Source organism: Cottoperca gobio, chromosome 8, assembly GCF_900634415.1.
Source record: "Cottoperca gobio chromosome 8, fCotGob3.1, whole genome shotgun sequence".
NCBI classification, from domain to species: domain Eukaryota; kingdom Metazoa; phylum Chordata; class Actinopteri; order Perciformes; family Bovichtidae; genus Cottoperca; species Cottoperca gobio.
This window is the reverse complement of record NC_041362.1, coordinates 1690946-1711211: the sequence shown is the minus strand read 5'-3', so window position 1 is coordinate 1711211 and position 20266 is coordinate 1690946. Positions and strand designations below refer to the sequence as shown.

Sequence of the window (20266 nt, the reverse complement as noted above, 5' to 3'; positions counted from 1 at the left end):
CTCACATATGTTGCGATTACTGAGACCAGTGGATTGGCTCGTGTGCTCTGAGTGACGCAATCTAATGTCAATTAAATGCCTTTCCACACTCTGAACGCTCTCATCCGCACAAATCCAAAACACTGGTCTTTATAGACTTTGAACGTGATTGACAGCTACAGCCTGGGTTGCCAGTTGGTGGTGGGTTTGCACCATTATTGAGATCACTCACCATATCTAAGCCCCATTAATCTCTTATTCCCAAATTATAACCTTACAGCGTCATAGACGACGCTGGGAAAGTTGTGTTATTTTGATTTGAACTTTTTCCTTCTTAATAGACAGAGGACAGTCGAGAGCTGGCAGGAAATGTGTAGGGAAAGAGATTTGGGGATGACATGCAACAAAGGTCCTCAACCGGACTCGAACGTGAGGTTTGTTGGGCCCTTTTGTCTCGGACATGATGATAAAAACATATTGTTCTCTGATCCCTGTCATGATTTGGGTCATGGTCTGTAATGAGACCTTAGTATAGCAATCAGAGGTGTTGATGGGAGCCACGAATAACGCTGGTGTCACCACGAAGAACCGAAGGTGTGGCGATAAAACACATGTTGTGAGAGGCCGGTAAAAGGTAGGTCAGGTAGGTGTCATCGCCTGACTAAAATATGATTTGACACTTTTATTACATGGCTCTGTAGGAAGGAAGTGCGCTCGGATGGAAATGGTAACACAGACGTGCCGTGGGAATTTCAAAATAAAAGCATTACAAACTAAAACACTTTTTTAAATGTTGATTTCAGGTCTTACAGTTGAACTAATAGTTGTCAAGGGTTTAAACACCTTAAAATTGGACCGCTTGAGAAGTTGTTGATTCTTGTGATTTCTGGCTTCATGGCATCACATGCGAGGAAGATTCTACCAGAATCTTTTATCCTATTGTTTGCTCATGCACCGTCCGTCTGCATCCTCTAAAGCAGGGGTGTCAAACTCATTTTTGTTCAGGGGCTACATACAGCTAAATTTGATCTCAAGTGGGCCGGACCAGTAAAATCAGAGCATAATAACATATAAATAACGACCACTTCAAATGTTTCCCTTCGTTTTAGTGCAAGAAAGTACTAAACATTATGAACAACCTGAAATTAGGTGCAATTTCAACAATAGTACGCCTCAGTTTATCATTTACACATGTGTGTTACAACTTACTGATCACAGTGTGTCTACAAAGGCACAAAACATTTGGTCACAGGGATCTGGAACAGTACTTTACTTTATGATCAAAACAACAAATTTTTACACTTTGCAAAGTCATCCCGCGGGCCGGACTGGACCCTCTGGCGGGCTGGTTTTGGCCCACGGGCCGCATGTTTGACACCCCTGCTCTAAAGAGAGGCGACAGGACAGATCTCAGTGTTTGTATCCATCACTGCTTTGTTTAGTTTTTTTGCACTGTCTCATCTCAGACTCAGCGCTCATTGTGTTTCACTGAAGTGTGTGATTGCAGCCGGAGAAGCTGCTGCTGAAAGTATTGTCTCATACGGAGGACGAGAAACGTCTGATTTTTAAGAATGTCTTTGTTGTCGACAGCGAAATGGTCGTAGTTTGAGGAGTGTGCTTCTCCCGACGAGCAAAAACCCATCAGCTTGCCAAAGAGGAGGGAATGGAGGAGAAGGATTTAGCCAAAATTGATTCATGCCACTTTCCTCCTGACAGAATTTGTTTTTGTTTATTGAGACATTTATTAAACTGAGCATGAAACGTAAGCAGTTTCTGCAGCGAGGAAAGCAAAAAAAAAGCCGACAGAAATCTGTGTCAGCCTTGCAGGCAAGAGCGGGATGAAATTGCTAGAACAGCCTGAACAAAGTATGAAATGAATAAATGCATCGGAACCAAGTGTCATTCAATCTGTCTACGTTATGAAATCCTGGTTATATTCGTCTGCTGTTGTCGGGAAGTTTTATTTCTCCGGCAGACTCTGCTGAGGCGGCCCGTGGATTCTGTGATATTAATATAACTACTGCTGTTTGAATTATTATCGAGTTAGCTGAAGGATTGATTCACTAAGACGATTTGCTTTAGAAAAAATCTCTTGTCTGCAGCTTCATTTTTTATTATTGTCACGTGAATAGATGAATATTTTCAATCTTTTTACGCATCAGGAAGTGAAGTGCAAAACAAATTCCCTCCGTATCGCTGCACGTATAACAGCAATCATGCAAAGCTCTCAGCATAATGTGCCACTTCAACAAACGCACATCACGTGGGACAAACACAATGGCTTTATTGTAGTTACAAAGTAGTTGTTAAGAAGAATCAATCTGCATGTGTTGATGTTCCTCACAGGTGAAGTACCACTCTGGGTCACAGAGTCACCCGTTTCTCATGCATCAGTGTAGCTGCAAAAGGAGACCATCTATACATTTATTCTAATTCGAACCGTCTCCCCTGACTGACCACGTGCAACGCCATTTTGTGTCCGTCACGTACAAATAGTTATGTGTCTAGAAGACGGTGGACGTGTTGTGTATTTACAAGGAATGTTGCAAAAACGCCCCCAGTAGAGAAGAAGCTTTGGAGTTTTATCATCTTCTGAGAGAAGCGGATTCTGCGACACCGTTTCTACCGCAGAAGCTATTCTTGCACGATGTCGCAGGTCCAGCTGCCTCGCAAGGGAACCTGATTCAGACAAACATGGCGGAGGAGAAGGACGTTGTGTATTTTATCAGCTTTTTGTAATGAAAGATGAACAAAACCTGTCGAGTCTTTGTTGGTATAAGCACGATATTTCCTGGTCAGCGAGATCTTATTTCTACCAAAGTCGAGAAGCCTTTTCTCAGAGGACTAAGACTTCCCTCTGATGTGGGAGCTCATACTTCCTCTGATGGGTTACTGCATGTCCTCATTGTCCAGTTAATGGACTATCTTAGAGGTTCCACATGGTTTAGCCCATTAACCTCAAGTCTTTTACACATAGCATTAGTGCCAGGAACACCAAGGCTTTAGAAACAACGTAAAAACGAGGGTGAGCTTTGACGATAAAGTTAATCGAACCGAACGCACAAGAAACCCCCAATAGTTGGAATGTAAAAGGGAAATGATGATGAGGATTTTACGAGTCGCCGTGTGATAAATGTTCTTCCGTGTAGAACCAGTTTCGTCCTCTTTGGGTCACCACGTGTCACGCAACACATCCCGACTGCACGCAGACTGATCTATCTCGTGGGATTGATCTTTGATTGTGAGAGACATTCTGCTGCTGATCTGAAATCCATTATCTACCGAAACAAAACACAAGAAGCCGCGTTGTCTTGGTCGGTGATCTGATTGGTGCACATGTAGCGGTGTCTATAAAGAAGAAGGTGCTCCAGGTATTTATCGTTGCGCTTGTTGTTGGGATGCAGCTGAGCGGTCGGGTGTCCTCCGGCCTGTGTGTGGTGTGGGGGTTTTATGGGCGGTTGTAAGCCGTCGGAGGTGCAGACTTGATTCATGAGTGGTCCAGAAAGTGTTGAGAAATGCATCAGCCTTTAACCCTCAGGGATATTACTATCTCTGCCACACCAGCCTGGTATTAAGATGTGATATATAAGTATCTTAAAAGTGTTAGAAATAGACTGTTTGGACTTTATGACCAATGAAGTTTCTCTAAAGGTGAATTCAGACAGAAAAGAAAGCGGATTTTTGCCTTGAATTCACACAAATTTGCCAAATTGTTTGTGTATTTGAGTTTGTATGCAGTCGTGCTACGTCTCTGAACCACCTCGTGTTTTCTCTGAGCATTCAGGTCACACATTATTAAAGCACTTTGAGGAATATTTGTAATTCTTTATTTTGTTGCCAAAGACTTTTTAGGTAAACTTGTTCCACTCGATGCATAATCTGTCAAATTGACTTAAAGGTTTTGTACCTCAAACGAAGGTACTGGAAACATTCAGATATCGATTTGTCAAAGATAAAGAAAAAAGTCTTATTTTTATAACATTTTCTCCAAAGAAACGGTCGCCAATCTGCATAACAGTCCCTATATAATGCTAAAAACATGCAACGTCCCTTTAGAATAGATATTATAATAATACATTTTAATATATATATATTAATATATATAAATATATGTATATATTAATATATACATATTCATATATATTAATATATATAAATATATGCATATTTATATATATATATATATATATATATATTAATATATACATATTCATATATATAAATATATGCATATTTATATATATTAATATATACATATGTATATATACAAATACATACATTTATATTAATATATTAATATATATATATATATATATTTATTAATATATTTATATATATATTTATTAATATATATATATATGTGTGTATATATATTAATATATGTGTATATATATTAATATATATGTATATGTGTATATATATTAATATATATGTATATGTGTATATATATTAATATATATGTATATATATGTATATATATTAATATATACATATTCATATTCAAGAACGAGATCACGGGTACAAGCGGCCGAAATGGGTTTTCTCAGACGGGTGGCGTCTCCCTTAGAGATAGGGTGAGAAGCTCAGCCATCCGTGAGAGACTCGGAGTAGAGCCGCTGCTCCTTTACGTTGAAAGGAGCCAGTTGAGGTGGTTCGTGCATCTAGTAAGGATGCCACCTGGGCGCCTCCCTAGGGAGGTGTTCCAGGCACGTCCAGCTGGGAGGAGACCCCGGGGAAGACCCAGGACTCGGTGGAGAGATTATATCTCCTCACTGGCCTGGGAACGCCTCAGGATCCCCCAGTCGGAGCTGGAGGATGTGGCCCGGAGAAGGGAAGATTGGGGTTCCTTACTGGAGCTGCTGCCCCCGCGACCCGATCCTGGATAAGCGGTAGACGATGGATGGATATTCATATATATTAATATATATAAATATATGCATATTTATATATATTAATATATAAATATATATTAATATATAAATATATTTATATATATTAATATATATATATATATATATATATATATACATACATCCTCTTCAGCAGAGCCACTCTAAAACAAAATGATTTGTCTTATAAGTTCAAAATATATTACCAAGTGATCTTTAATTAGACCCCAGAGCTGAAGATCGGACTGTCCTGAAACAATCGGGGCTAAAGCGTCGCCGTGTGTCAGCCAGCTGACATTAATTTCATTTCTTTCTCCAGACATGTCTCTCTTCATAACGCTTCGTTCATTATCTCCAATAGATGTTGTAGATTTATGCTTTGGCTCGAGCTCGAGCTTCGGCTGCACTCTGCCAGGATGACAGCTGGTGCTGCTTTAATATATAGACACACAGGTATCATCATTATTCAGCAGAATTAAAGGTTTGCTCCCCCTTTCACCTCTTCACACAGATCCTCCAGCTGTCCTCCTGCACATCTGGAGGTAAAAGCTGCGTCCAAAATCGCTCCCTTGTTCCCTCATTAATTAGTTCCAACCCGAGGAACACTCTGGAGGTGCTGTTGGACGCCTTCAGATGCTTTTACACCATCGTTTTGCACCACCGCTGCTAATTTACAGCATGAATTAGTAAATGTCTTTTACTTGCTTCAATCATATTTCTGCTCGAGTGCAAACAACTTAGATTCATGTTATTTATGTACTTAAGATATTACTACAAAGACCCGGTTTTATTTTGGAATATATCTGAGAAAAGGCTTCTAAAGTGCGAGTTGTTTTTTGTTTATTACAAAAACATGCTTGCTTTTTTATTATAAAATGTTTGGTTGTTCGTAATATTTTCTGAAATTATGTTTTGCAGTTTTAAGATTTTTTTAATGTCACTCTGGAGGTTTTAGCGTATTAACGTGCATTCTTTTTCCTGCATGTCTCACTGGAATTGTTAAATTAACGCACATTTCTTTATTTTTCCTTTATTTATAATGACATTTTTGCAAGTCAAAAAACATATATTTCACATGTCTTTTATTGTAAATTTCCTTATCATATTTAAGACTGAACTTTCTGTACTTGCTGAATTGTATTTTGACCATTATGCACCAAAACAACAAGGCAAATTCCCTGTTTGTAAAAACCTACTTGATGCAGATTCTTATTCTGTCCTCACTGAGGTGTGTCTGTGAGTGTGTCTGTGAGTGTGTCTGGAGGGCTCCCCGTCTCAAAGCCTGCAGATGAAATGGCACCTAAGTGACTGCCCCTGAGATCACATGCCAATCAAAGTGTGCAGTCAGACCTGAGAGTGTCAGGCGAGGAGGAGGAGGAGGAGGAGGAGGAGGAGGAGGAGGACTGATGGAATTGGAGCTACAGTATCTGAGCCACTGCCTCTGATTGCAGCTCTTGATAAAGAAAAGTGTCTGATAGGCAATCACAGTTGTGACCTGAGAGGATTTGAACATATTTGGTGGACTATGGATTGGTCCAGCTATTAATCTGTTCACCCATCTTTGACAGGATTGATGGGATTTTGACAGCAGATGCGTCTCCAGTTGCATGTCAGGGAAATCAAAACAGAGCTGCAAGCTAAACGTGACACAAAGTGGCATAATGTCCCAATGTTGAAGCAGGAGGGCGTCGTGTTTCCTCTGTATCGGTTATTGTTTGTCCTTTAAAGGATAAAGAAATAGATGAGATGGCATCAACAATCCAAACTGTCACATTTAAGAAGCTGAAGGTCTTTAAAGAACAACACAAACTGATGAATCAGCTGTTTCAGCAACAATACAGCCTCAAAGATAACGTCTGATTCACAGTAGGATTGTACAGATGTTCATCATGAATAAAAACAATAACTGACGTGTTCTGCGTGTGACATGTTGCTGTTATTGTTTCCACATTGCACAGTAAAGGTGATGAACACTCCTCCGCTCGGTTAAAGGGACATTTGATGTTTCTGTGTTGTACATAAGTGATGGTAATCAACTCTTCCTCTCTGTTCCTTCCTGCAGTGCGTCTTCACTCTTTTTATGGGGCCTTTCACCTTCTTCAACGCCCAGAAGACCAAATATCTTCAGATTCTCACCTCCCTCATGCGCTGGATCGGTAAGAAGAAACTAATCCTGTCATTTCTTTTATTCTGTGGTTTCTTTCTGCATCCTCAAACACACGTTTCCATCTCCTCTGTGTCGGCCCCGTGTCTTCCCTCGATCCCTGCCCTGCACCGTGTGGCTGCTGGGTCTGTCCATCATGGTTCGGTCCTGCTCTGTGTCTTTGATTCCCATCTCCTCTCATTCCTCAGCCTGACAGGCTTGACAGCCCGTCCCAAGCTTGATTGGACCGTCACTCACAGGGCGACGGGCTGAAATAAACCGCCCGTCCTGGGCCTGCCGTTAGAATCACAACACCACTGAATCATGGCGCTGCCGCCACCCCCGCACTGCCGCGTCGCTAGCTCGCATAAACAACACACAAACACAGTCCACACACTGTCCGCTGACTGGCGGGATAAGTAACAGGATTATTGAGCTGCACCTTCGCTCTTCTTCGTCTGTCTTCACCCTCCCATGGCACGTTATGTACGTGACTGATTACCACCACCGCTAATGATTGAAAATGGCTCCAGTGCTTCTTCATATGTTTCAGCGATAACACGAGGAAACGCACTCCAACAGAGTACAGCTTGATATTTCAGGGAATATCTTCAAATTCGGCTCGAACGTCGACTTTGACTCGAGGATGAACTGATTAGGATGTGGTGGTCAAAGGTCACGGTGACCTCGCATACCACGTTTTTTGGCCATAACTCCAGGATTCTTAGCCAATTATTGACAATGTGACAAGTTCACGCACGTATCCAAAAGGTTAAAATGAGGAAGTGATGACATTTTGGACGGACGTGGATGTAAAACTGTAACTTGACATGTTGGCGAAGGCGCACAGCTGCGAGGCGGTAATTCTGTGTTGAGTTTCGTGACATGCTAATGATGGAAAACGTCATTTAAAAAATGACTTTGAAAAGAAGAAGACAGGTAATTAGCAAAGGCCATAATTTCCCTTAATAACGTCGTCACCCCTGCAGCATCAGACGCATCAAGAGCACCAGTGATCCCAGAAGGAATGAAAACGACCTCGCACTGTGAAGCAGAGGGAAGTTTTTCACATTTAATGTTTTTTGGCCATCGTTCCTGTTCATTAACTAGACTAACGCACACTTCCTGCTTCAACTTTGACCTGCAAACGGGGATTATGACCAGAATTCTGCTTCAGATTATCTGTTTGTATCTTCCTGCTTGTTTACGCTCCGTCTGATCATGTGACTGTGTTTCTGTCTGTGCACTTAAGTTGAATTTGAATAGAGTTATAGAGTTTGTCCATCTGGAGCTGCACCTTGAGGATAACAGAAGGTATTCAGCTGTTCAGACATTATCTCTTATCAGATGCGTGTGTTTGGAGCACTTTAAAGCGTTTGTTGTGATGTCGAGTGCTCCAACACATCTGCGGATCACAAACTGAGCCTTTAGATCAAATGTTTGGCAGTCAAAGGTGTTTGCAGGTGTTTTTATTCTCTCTCTAGATCTGCCGCATCCCCCCGCAGACTTATTGGCTGTAAAACTGCTTTTTCTCTAAAAGTGTCGGTTGTGACGTAACTCATGAATGTAGAAGCTGTTCGCGGCCTCTGTTCTCTAAATAAGGAAACTGCTAACTCATTTTGTATGTGCCGGGGTCTCAGGATCTGCAGACGTAAGACCACACATCCCCCTCCTGACCAGTTCTCACCGCTTCCTACATGCACCTGCAGTCCCCTGCCGCTGCCCTGCGAGGGGACGTGGTGTGTGGGATGTCGGGGTTAGCAGCTGGCGCCCCCTGCCCTCGGCTCTGGCCTTGTCACAATCGTTGCCACTCATCTGTAGTCACCTTCTTGTCCAGCGAACCCTGTTTTCTACACCAAACATGAGTTATGGTGTGGCTGCCTGCTGCTGCGCTGCCTTTAACATGCTGGGCTTTGCAATGGAGAAGCCATTACCTTGGGTCAGTGTGACACCGACAACCCAGAACTCCAAAGTGCAGTCGTTTCTGTTTTCCCGTGAAGTGTTCCTAAATTAAAATGGAAGGTGGTGCAAAGGGCAGCGTGTGTCCTCAGGCCATCTCTACACATTTAGTTTGGTCACATATCTTTAATATTACAAATACTTTTACAAAACCGGAGGACGATGCATTAATGTTCAGGACCTAAAGGACACCTGACGCTGTCACCTCGAGTATCTGAGACACCAGTGTTCAGTTGTTGAGCTCCTTCTGCTCTGTGATTCGGTCGGCGAGTGTAGTTTAGTAGAAAGAAAATAGTTCCTACATGAACCTGCTCACAACAAGGCCTGTGGAGTATCTTCAGTAACCGGCTCGTGTTTCTGGAAAGAGAAATTGTTGTTGAGTTTTTCAAATGTATTTTTACGAACCTTAAGAGTGACAACCAGTTCCATTAGTTACAAAACAATCTAGATTAATACATTATATATTTTTGATTTTGGGGTGAACAACCCCTTCATTTATTCTTGATTATTTATATATATATATATATATATATATATATATATATATATATATATATATATATATATAAAATATATATATACAATAAAAAAATATATATATAATAAATTAATTTAAAAATAAATATATATATATATATATATATATATATATATATATATATATATATATATATATATATAAAAATAAATGAAAGACTCAAACACCATCCACTCCAGCCATCATTCATTAACCTTTATGTCCATCTTTTCAGCACCGTGTAGCAATAGATGGACGGAGCTGCATATAACGTATATCATTACTCACTCAACATTAACATTAACCTTATTGATGAAGCATTTTTTATTTTTGCAAGAGACATTTGTGAAGTTAAACAAAACCTTGGAGCACAGCTTTAGGACGTGATCTTTGACACGTGGACGATGCTTCCAGTCTGTTCTTGCACTCTTTAACTGTTCAGCCAGTAGTTGGTTGCAGGAGTGCGAGCAGCTCATCCGCCATTAATAACATATTTCAAATACATTATACTTGTCACAAGCCTCTGACTAAATAAAGCACATGTATTCTACACTGTAACAAACACTTGTGGATAAATGTATGGAAGAGTAAATGTTATATATCAGGTCTCCAGAGGACCACCTCACAAACAGTGACGGGAGCAGGGAGCTTCTCTAATTGATATTGAGTGGTATGAGAGGAAGGGAATAAGTTAACAGCCGTCCTCACTCTGTAAACGAGTATTAATCACTCCTGTCCGTCTCTCCCGGGACGCACGCAGAGCAGTTTGGAGCCTCAGAGGCGTTACTGTCTTTATTAACTGCAGAGCGGTGGCAGATATCTGCGCTTCCCGTGAGCCGCTGACGCGTTTATAACTACGCTGATTTACTTTTACATTTGAAGCATCTTTTATTTTTATTTTTATTTTAAGAAATGATATAGTTACAGAGCATAGAGGAGAAAGAAGTAAATAAAATAAATATCTGGTTGTTGAGTGTACTGCAATAATAATAATTTAAATAAAATAAAGAAATATATATAAAAAATAAGTTTTAGTGTTTCATTGTCTTTGAATCAAAGTAGATTTAAAGTCACTTTATTTTTAACACGTTCTCTTGAAAAGTTGTGCGTGTTTCTGCATTTATAGTTCATAAAAATACATTTATTTTAAATTATTTTCCCTGTTAAAATATCAACTATTAAAGATTTATATTGGAGAACACACAAAGTTACTTCTGATAAACTAAACTAATAAACTGCAGCATGTTCCTCCTCTGCACCGGGAACAAAGAAGTGTTAAGTTAAAGAGTCTTTGCTTCAGTGATCCATCGGACTCACCATCCATCTCGCGCTCTTAGTTTACTGCGAGCTAAGAAACTGCCCGCAGGGACATTCACAGCTGCCCAGCGCCATTTCAAAGGGAGGAGGGGGGGCACATATTGTTTCTGAAGGTCAGCGGGACTCGTGTGGATGGTTCAGTGGAAAGTTCAGTTTGTCCAGAGCGTGCTGCTCACGGGGCGACAGTGAAATATGAGCAGGTCTTAATGAAGCGTGCAGCAGAAACACAGTTCGGAGGTCCCGAACAATTACATTTAACGGGGGGGAAAAACAGAAACATCTTCCTTTTTCTGACACTCCCGTGGTCGGCCGAGGACTAAAGCATCTAAGTGTAACTAAAAAGCAACATAATCACGACAGTTTCATGGTGATTAGGGGAATGTTTGGTGGATATCTGCTTCAGGCGGACGACATGATCAATTGGATCTATAGCAACTAAGCTTTTAATTATGGCCGGTGACCTCAGGGCCTTGTTTACCTCAGAGGTGCCTCCGTTCTTTGGCAGGAATAGTTTGAAGGCAGTAATTCAAGCCGCACCTGCAGCCATTTGTTTTAAAAGAAGACTTTTGGTCTTCCTTGTTATCTATTGCTTAAAATCCTCAACCTGTGAACCTCTTACTCGGCTTTTAACCTTTGCAGACGAAGCGGGCGGTATATGATATATAATGCTCCATTATAGAAGACATTATTGTGATCTATATTGAGATTTAACACTAATTACTCATGCACAAAATTACACATTACATTACGTTATAACAAAATACATTATTACAAAATGATTTTGTTTTTAACTTGTATTTTTCTTGAACTTTAAATAAACCTGTAAAGAAAAAAGTAATATAAATATATATAGATATTTATAATAAAATAGATTATTACATAATATATTTATAATAAAATAAATATATATATATATATTTATAATAAAATATATATATATATAATAAAATAAAGAGTATATATATATATATATATATATATATATATATATATATATATATATATACATATAGTATGTGTATATATATATATATATATATACATATAGTATGTGTGTATATATATATATATATATATATATATATATGTGTGTATATATATATATATATATATATATATATATATATATATATATATATATATATATACATATAGTATGTGTATATATATATATATAGTATATATAACATTTGTATACAGTGTATATATATATATATAAAATGAAATGAAATATATATATATATATTTAGATAAATAAGACATTGTTTTAAGTTGTGATATTTATTACAACATTTAAACGATCCTACCTGTATGATAGAATATATATGGGATAATCGGTTATTACTTAAAGTAAATAAATAAATATGTTAATTCTTTGGATTTCTGCTTTTTCTTGCATTTATAGAGAAACTTCTTATCTGTGGATAATGTTCACCGTGTCAGTGCTGCGGCTGAGTGAGTGGACTAATTGCTGTTTTCGGGAATCTGTTGGATGGTGTCATGGAGGTTGGCTGGCTCATCCCTGTGAACCTCAGCTGCAGTTTGGAGTGCTAAGCTGTGGGCCGCTGTGCCCGCTGATAGTCCTATCTGAGATCACACTAGCTGTTACGAGGCACTTTTCACCCAGTCGTGCACCAAACGCAGGGGGTGCACAGCAAGAACGCCTGGAACCCTGGTGAGACCTGGGCAAAGAGCCCGGGCTACTAATTATCCAAGAGCGGAGTGTCCCTCTTAATTAATGATGTGATGATTGCATGTACTCTAACACCCCAAGAGGGGGAGATGTTTAAATTGGCAAACAAGCAGAGAGAACGGCACCAGAACTTAATCGATTATTTATCGTTTACTGATTAGTTGTTGGGTGAAAAAGAAGTACATATAGGCAAAGCTTTTTGTTGTATTTTTTACTTTATTGTCATCTATAGTGGTTATTTTCCTAAAAACACACAATTAAAAATGATTAGGGAATAAATGATTGTATTTTTATTAAAATATTAGCTTTTATTTTGAAAATTAGTATTTTTAATTATATATTATAAGCTGCTTAGAGCTAACGGGTCATAATTCCCCCTCTAATGTCGATTTTATATTGCTGTGAAAACATCCGGATTTTTTGCCAAAAACTACATTTTTTAAGATTACATTTGAACACATCATGATAACGTTAGTATTATCCTACGCCCAATACTCATTTTCACTGAATAGAGCCTGAATGCATCATAATGTTATTCAATAGAACTCCGTTAGCTGTTAGCTGTTAGCTCCGTTATTTAGCCAAGCAGGACTGCTGCCCACCGGCTGCTAACAGCTAACGCTAACTAGCTCTCCTGCAAACTTTAACACACATTTGCTGTTCATATTGTAGCATTATCAGGGAAGAATTAGGGTGCGTCACCTCAGGTTTGTATCGCATGGTGTTCCGTCGTTGGTCATGCACAACTGTCGGAAAGCTAAGTTAGATAATAAGAAATGGACGGTCATGGAGGCGTGCGATTCACATCCCTCAGTGTTTTAAACAGCAGTAGTGCCACTTCTCTCTCACACGGCTGAGAACTCCTTGACCTTCTCACTATCATCAATGAATTTCTCACGTTTAAGTGTCCAAGTCTTTCTCTCCTGCGGCCTTCTCTTGCTTTCGTCGAACTTGAGATTGATCACCTCACACCTTCTACCATTTTATCCTCATTAATTGAGTTCAGGAATCCCATCTCTTCTGAGGTAGCCTCTGAAGAGTCCTTCTCCATACGCAGTCAATGACTCCTTGGAGCATTGAGAGTGTCTGCCAGCCTTGGCTTAACAGAAACAGCTTTGTTTGCCAGGAGTGAGAATACATCTGTAGGAGCGTTCCTTTGGAGGGTTGTTAAATCGAAGCATTCCTCACAAGGTCACTGCTGTCCCCATCCAGAATAATATAAATCACAGGCTGCGAGATGGACGGCACTGGTCACGTGGACGTGATAAGTGGCTGTTTGACACGTGCTCAATGTACTCAGTTCCTGTTGAGACGTCCAATGTACTGGAGAGTATTGGCGTGGCCCAGCGTTTGAAAGTGCATGTAATCTCCATATTCTGACAGATCTGCAGAGGCAAATGGCTCATCGCATTGGAGGGTCTTTGAGGGGTGTTGGAAATAGATGGGTGTCATCTGGGAGTCAACGGCATCTTTTAAAAGGGTCTTTTTCATCTCGTCAATACATAATAAGACCATAAAGTAAAGAGATGGCACGTTTAGATTAAAACAGGACGTTAGGCTGATGTATTTCTTCACATGTTTGTGTTGCTGCTTTCAATTTCGTGGCTGCGTCGTGCTGCGGTATTGAGATTCACAGCTACAGGTGCAATAAGTGTGATTTTCCCACCTCGTGCAGCGTGATGCAGCGGAGAGTCGTGACAAATGAGCACATTATGAAAAGCGTGATTGTCGTGGCTTTGTTCCTGGTGTTCGGCTCCTCTCTACCATTTGATTGACTTTCAATTGTTCCCGTGTCTTAAGTAAGATAAATGACTTATCTGCCTCTCATTAAACCCTTGTGACACGTGGGCAGGGAGAAGAAGACATGTTATGCTTTTAGATTTTGCAATTTAGAGGGATTCTGAATATTATTTAGTTATTAAAGCTCATTTTAAATCTAACTGGGAGCTTACCAGCTGCCCTTTCTCACAGGCTCTCCTGCTGCATCTTAATCTTGGCTGAACTTGCAAAAAGGTGCTTAAGGTAATGTAGTAGAGCCCGACCTCCCCGAGGCACTCTTAATTAAAAGCCCCATGCTTGTCTCCTTCCTGTGCAGCCTGCAAATATTGCCGTTAGAGAGGAACAAGCTTCTTTCTCCTGTCCTGCACCCTCCCTGTGTCTGTGCTCGTGGGTTCACACACAGCTTCGTACGGACAGACAAGTGGGACGAAGAGGAGAGTTTGAAGGAGAAAGAAGAGCAGACAGATGGGTAGTAGAGGTGGCTCCTTCACACGTTAAAGATGTTTTTGGGGGGGAAAGAAATATAGCAGACATTTGTGTTTTATGGCCTTGAATAGGATGTAAGGATATTTGTTCATGTGACTGTGTTTGTGTTGTGTAGAGCTGCATTTCAGTCATCTCAAGAACAAAACAGACTTCTCAGCTCTCAGCTTCTCAAACGGGAGAATTTGCAGTTTTTATCTGTCACATTTGACAGTAAATCAAATATGTTAACATCATCGTGGACAAGTTGTAAATGGCTTTTTGTTTTGCATTTTAAAGACTTTATAGACAGATTGATCTATAATGAAAACAACCAGAATTTGCAGCACTACCTCCGTGTGTCCTCGTCCTTGGAGGTTGGTCTGTTGCCCATATATGTGACCTGGGTGTACACGGAGGGTTCAGGTTGGAGTGCGACTCGCAGAGCTTTCCCCCGGAGCCACAGATTACATTGGATGTTAGCCAAAGATGCATTAAATATCGAACAATTGTGCAACAGGTTCACAGACTTCAGAGTGTTTCAATCTACTCTGATATAATGGAAACGTACGGAAAGTGTGAAACGAGGAGGGAGGAATGTAGCCGTGTGCTCTTTGTTCAAACCCAGGATGTATTCCTGTCTTGTGCTATAAAAAGCCAATGAAGGAAGTTCACATCCTGCATAAAGTATTTCTTATTTAGCTCATTTATCTGCATCTCGTCATCATTTTTTGATAATTTAAATCTGATTTGGGCTTCGCCTCGTTCCCTCTACATACTAACTAATGTTTACGTGTCAAACAAATGGCTAAAAATCTTCTTCTTTGTTGTCAGAAGTATGAACCAAACCTCTATTTTACTGTAATTTTAATACAGCAGACGTTAAGATTTAGTTTTTCTCATTTACATATTTTAATGTTTCATTGCTTTACATAATAATTTGAAATTCCAGCACTGCTGTCTTTTATCAAATCACAATTATAGGATGATAAAGTCCTCCGAAGAATTAACATAAATACAGATTATTATGGATATTTAAAGATTAGTCATCACAAAGTAAAGTGTTTTTCTCTTCCACACTAAAACTTGAGGACAGTTTTTTTCGGCTTCATCCACTGCTTGTTGTATTTTTGCCTCTGCTTATTTAATTTATATTTATTTATATTTTTTCTCTAGTACTTTCCAATTCTTCTTTTTTCTTTTAATAATTTCAACAAATTTTATTTTATTTTAATTAATTAAATGTTTTGTTGTCACTCCATCCTGAACGCCTTAGTCTGTCCCTGATAATTGAAATGAATTTCCTCCTCCTGACGTACATTAAAGAGCCTCTGCAGGAGCTGATGAATAGAAACGTAAAGTTCCCACCTTGCACACACCTCCCCTCCACCCCGTTCAGTTATTTCCACCTGTGCTGGAAACAGAAACACTATTCTAGGACAAGCTGTACTTGCCCTCTTGAATATGTTCCATGAGCGGCAGCAGGCATCTCTCTCCTCCGTGTCTGCACCTCACAGAGTGCATGGACGTGACACTATAGAATAATCTTCTGCATATGTGTGACAAATTACGGTTCCAGTGGTACCTCCTAAATGTCACCCTGTGTTTAAAGGACAGCTTGATGATAAAAGTCTTCGGCGCTGGCTGCAGGCCATGGCAGGGCTATGACTAACTCCTGGTGTCACGGGCTGAGTGTGTGTGGAGGTGAGGTGGCTCACTGGGCCACAGGACCGTAACGGGGCCGCCATGCTCAGAGGTCTCCTTTAGCTTCTCTCGTGCTAGCTCCCAAAGAGGCACCTCTAGAAAGTAATTGGAGATGCGATAAGAACAGCAGGAGGTGAGGGCGCATGGGGGGGGGGGGGGCTTCTATCTTCACCGGGCTCCAATGAGTTTATCAGGCCATGAAATTTCCCATAGTTGTTTTTTTACGGCTGATGTTTCTGGGACAAAGAGCTGCAGAGCAGTTCCTCACTGGGAGAAGGAACTTTATTCACATGTGGCGTCTCTTTTTAAAGACCTTCAGTCGTGATGCCAGTTATTACACATTTACGTGCAGAGTATATACGTGTCAAGCACCAAGTTGATCTGAAATGTTTTTAAGGATAGAAATCAACATGACATCATAAAGATAAAGGGGTTAAAGTCAAATAAATATGTAATAGATTATAAATAAGTATTAAGAAGTTCAGGATGTACTTGTTGTGCTTTTAACAACAATATATGGTTTTGTGCAATATTCACATCGCAGGACGAGCAATGAGAGAAGGGAAAGTCATTCAAACACCTTTTTCCGCTGTTTGATACAAAAGGAAAAACATTTAACATGATTTACGGTGATTAACATTAAGCATTTACATGCAGTTTGACGTGCACGCTCTGCACGCACAGCAAACCACCAATCACAATCATTTTATCAAACGACCAGAGCGGGAGAAACAACATTGAAAAGAGAGATTTGGTTGCAGAAAGAAAAGAAATGATGTCGACCAAAAACACGTACTCCGTCGTCATCTGGTGAATATTCCTGAGAAAGAAGAAATGATATCCTCTTTTTCCCAATATCGTGCAACAACACAATATATATTTTAACGTGGATTTAAATCAAAGTGGTCGTTAGAGTCAAGGCGAGTTATTAGTTGTCAGATTTTATGTCCTCCACCACGGAGCTTTTCTAAAAAACAACCAGCTGTCCAGTTTTGTGGTAAATCTGCTTGATTGATGGGAAAGATTGTTCGACTAGAGTACAACATGGAGATTAGTTTACAGTAAGACAACAAGATGACATTTGTTGAAGGTTGTTTGGACAGTGTCGGATGATGTATGAAGGGGTGACGGGGAACAATGACATGTTAATTCTCTTTCAAGTTATCACCATTACGTTATGTGTTATAGAGGACGGGGGGGGGGGGGTTATAGACTGCGGTACAGAGAGTACAAGGTCACTGCAAGCTAACCAATCCCACCGTGTCAACATTTAGATGAATTAAATATAAGGAGTTATAAGGGAGTATTTATTTCATGTACAGAATAACAAAGACGACATTTTTATGAATGAATGAGTTTTGAAAGAGAGGGATGAAGAAGAACATAATGTGTGTGTGAGTACAATCTGGGAAATAGATATGAACCCTTGATTGATGCATGTTATGGAAAATACAGGATTGAGTTTTATTTAATCTTACATTTAAATGAGCAACACTGACTAGCTACAGAATTCTCTTCCTACACGTTTTATTTAAAGTAAGACTTTGTACGTTTGAATAAGTAACACAATTATTAAGCAGTAAAACACATCTAACTCAAGAATATTGGGAAATAAAAGGCAGTTCAACGTGACATTATCCTGTAGTCATCGCTCGTAGCCGTAGTGGCCAACAGTTAGACAAGATCTCACTTCAACCGACTTTTAAACATGTTTCTAATCAACATTAAACACTCGTGTTCGGCGATATGTTCACATTTTCCAACCGACCACTGTCGGCCCAACAACCGGCGATATAGTGTGTGTGTGTGTGTGTGTTAAAACTCTCTTCTCCTCCAACAATCACCAGCAATCTAAACCCTTAATACACTTTTACAAAAATCGGCCCCAAGAAAAACCAAACATGCGTCCAATTGCCGATGTATTCATCCAATCGGCCGACCCGAGAGTCGGAGCATCTCTCTGTCTGAGGCTTTATGTTAGCGCAGGATCGTCGTCTTTGTGAGTCATTTCCTGCCACAGTTCTTAATCTGCTCTGTTCTCTTTCCCCAGCGTTCACCATGATGATCATCTTGGCTCTTATCCGTATTGGGAAAGGCGCCGGCGAGGGCCGCCCACCAGTCGCCTCCTTCTCTGGCGTGCCCAACCTGTTCGGGGTGTGCGTCTACTCCTTCATGTGTCAACACTCAGCTGCCCTCCCTGGTGACGCCCATCTCTGACAAGAAGCGTGTGGGCACCCTGGTGCTGGCGGACTACATCCTGATCCTCGGCTTCTACGTCCTCCTCTCATTCACCGCCATCTTCTGCTTTGACAGCTCGTTGCTACACGACATGTACACGCTGAACTTCACGGACAACTGCAACGTGGTCAATATTCCGTTCCTGCGCTACTTCCTGGGTCTGTTCCCAGTTTTCACCATCAGCACCAACTTCCCCATCATCGCCGTCACACTTCGCAACAACTGGAAAACCCTGTTCCACCGGGACGGAGGCACCTACCCGTGGGTGGTGGACCGCGTGGTGTTTCCGCTCATTACCCTGGTTCCGCCAATCGTGGTGGCCTTCTTCACCCACAACCTGGAGTCCCTGGTGGGCATTACAGGAGCCTATGCCGGCACTTGCGTCCAGTACATTATCCCGGCCTGCCTCGTGTATTTCTCTCGACGCCACCTGGAGCCCGTGGTCGGCAGGGACGCCATCAACAAGCACCGGTCTCCTTTCCGCCACGCCTTTTGGGTGTGGTTTGTTTTAGTGTGGGCCGCCTTCTGCATCATGTTCGTCACAGCCAACATTATCCTGACTGACATAAAGAAATGAACTCGCTGTTCCAAGTTGTAATGTTTGGCCAGTCTTTGTTTCTGTACACGAGGCCTTACTTGCTGCTGGTTGGACAGTGTGCCTTTCTACGGGACTGGTTTGTGCTTATAATAGATGTAATTAAGAGTAATTTATGAAGTTTGTTAAAAGGGACCAAATGTCAACTGTTCATGTTCCATCAAAGAAGCTGGAACAGTGCATGACAACAATAAAAGGGAATTGGAAAGGGACATTTATTAAACGGATGTTTGGTCAACAAACACTTGATAGTTGGAGGTTTTAATGAAGATTTTAAGAACACTAATTTTAAAGAAATGTATCTGAAGAGTTCTGTGGGTCGTATGAAGAGTTCTGTGGGTCGTATGAAGAGTTCTGTGGGTCGTATGAAGAGTTCTGTGGGTCGTATGAAGAGTCGTCCGACACTGCGTAAAGTTTCAGAAAGCTACAAACATTATCGATCCCTCGTCTCTGACGCTGGAAGGTTTCGGGACTGTCGCCTTGAAAGTTCTGCGGTTTGTCCATCCTGTAACTCTTTATTCTAGTACGCCTCATTCAAGTCAACAACAAGCTAAAGGCAGGGCATTGGGAAGAACTTCCCAATAAAGATGTGTTACAAAGAGTAGTGACGAGAGAAAGTCTGTCCCCTCCAGACTGGTGTTCTGCGGCTAAACTGCTCGGTGTCTACACAAGTTGATAATGAAACGGGAACAGAAACCAACAGAAGAAGACAAACGAACTGATCGGGGGTTGATCATTCTTTCGTGGCTGACGTGTATCTATTCCTCAGCGGTGACTCCTTGTCCCCTTGTGAACAGTGAAGCTCCGTCAGTGACAGATCCACTGACAGATGGGCCTCCAGGAAGAGCTCCATCTCTGTTTATCACCAGGCACTCGTGTATGAAGTTCACACACAGGGCATGTCTGCCGTCTTGTACTGCTCAGTACCCGTTCATGACTCTGTCACACTGTATCTATCACACAGCCCAACACCTGACAGCATAATAGTGAT

At 40.7% G+C, this 20266-nt stretch overlaps 1 protein-coding gene across 1 annotated transcript in view; it reads left to right on the top strand.

Moving 5' to 3' along the window:
- Nucleotides 1–19658, top strand: part of tmem104 (transmembrane protein 104) — a 77046-nt gene extending 57388 nt beyond the window's left edge. The window contains 3 exon segments of the mRNA XM_029437500.1: nt 6931–7024; nt 18493–18629; nt 18631–19658. Coding sequence (XP_029293360.1) covers nt 6931–7024; nt 18493–18629; nt 18631–19257 — 858 coding nt within the window. The 3' untranslated portion in view covers nt 19258–19658.
- The last annotated feature ends 608 nt before the right edge of the window (nt 19659–20266 follow it).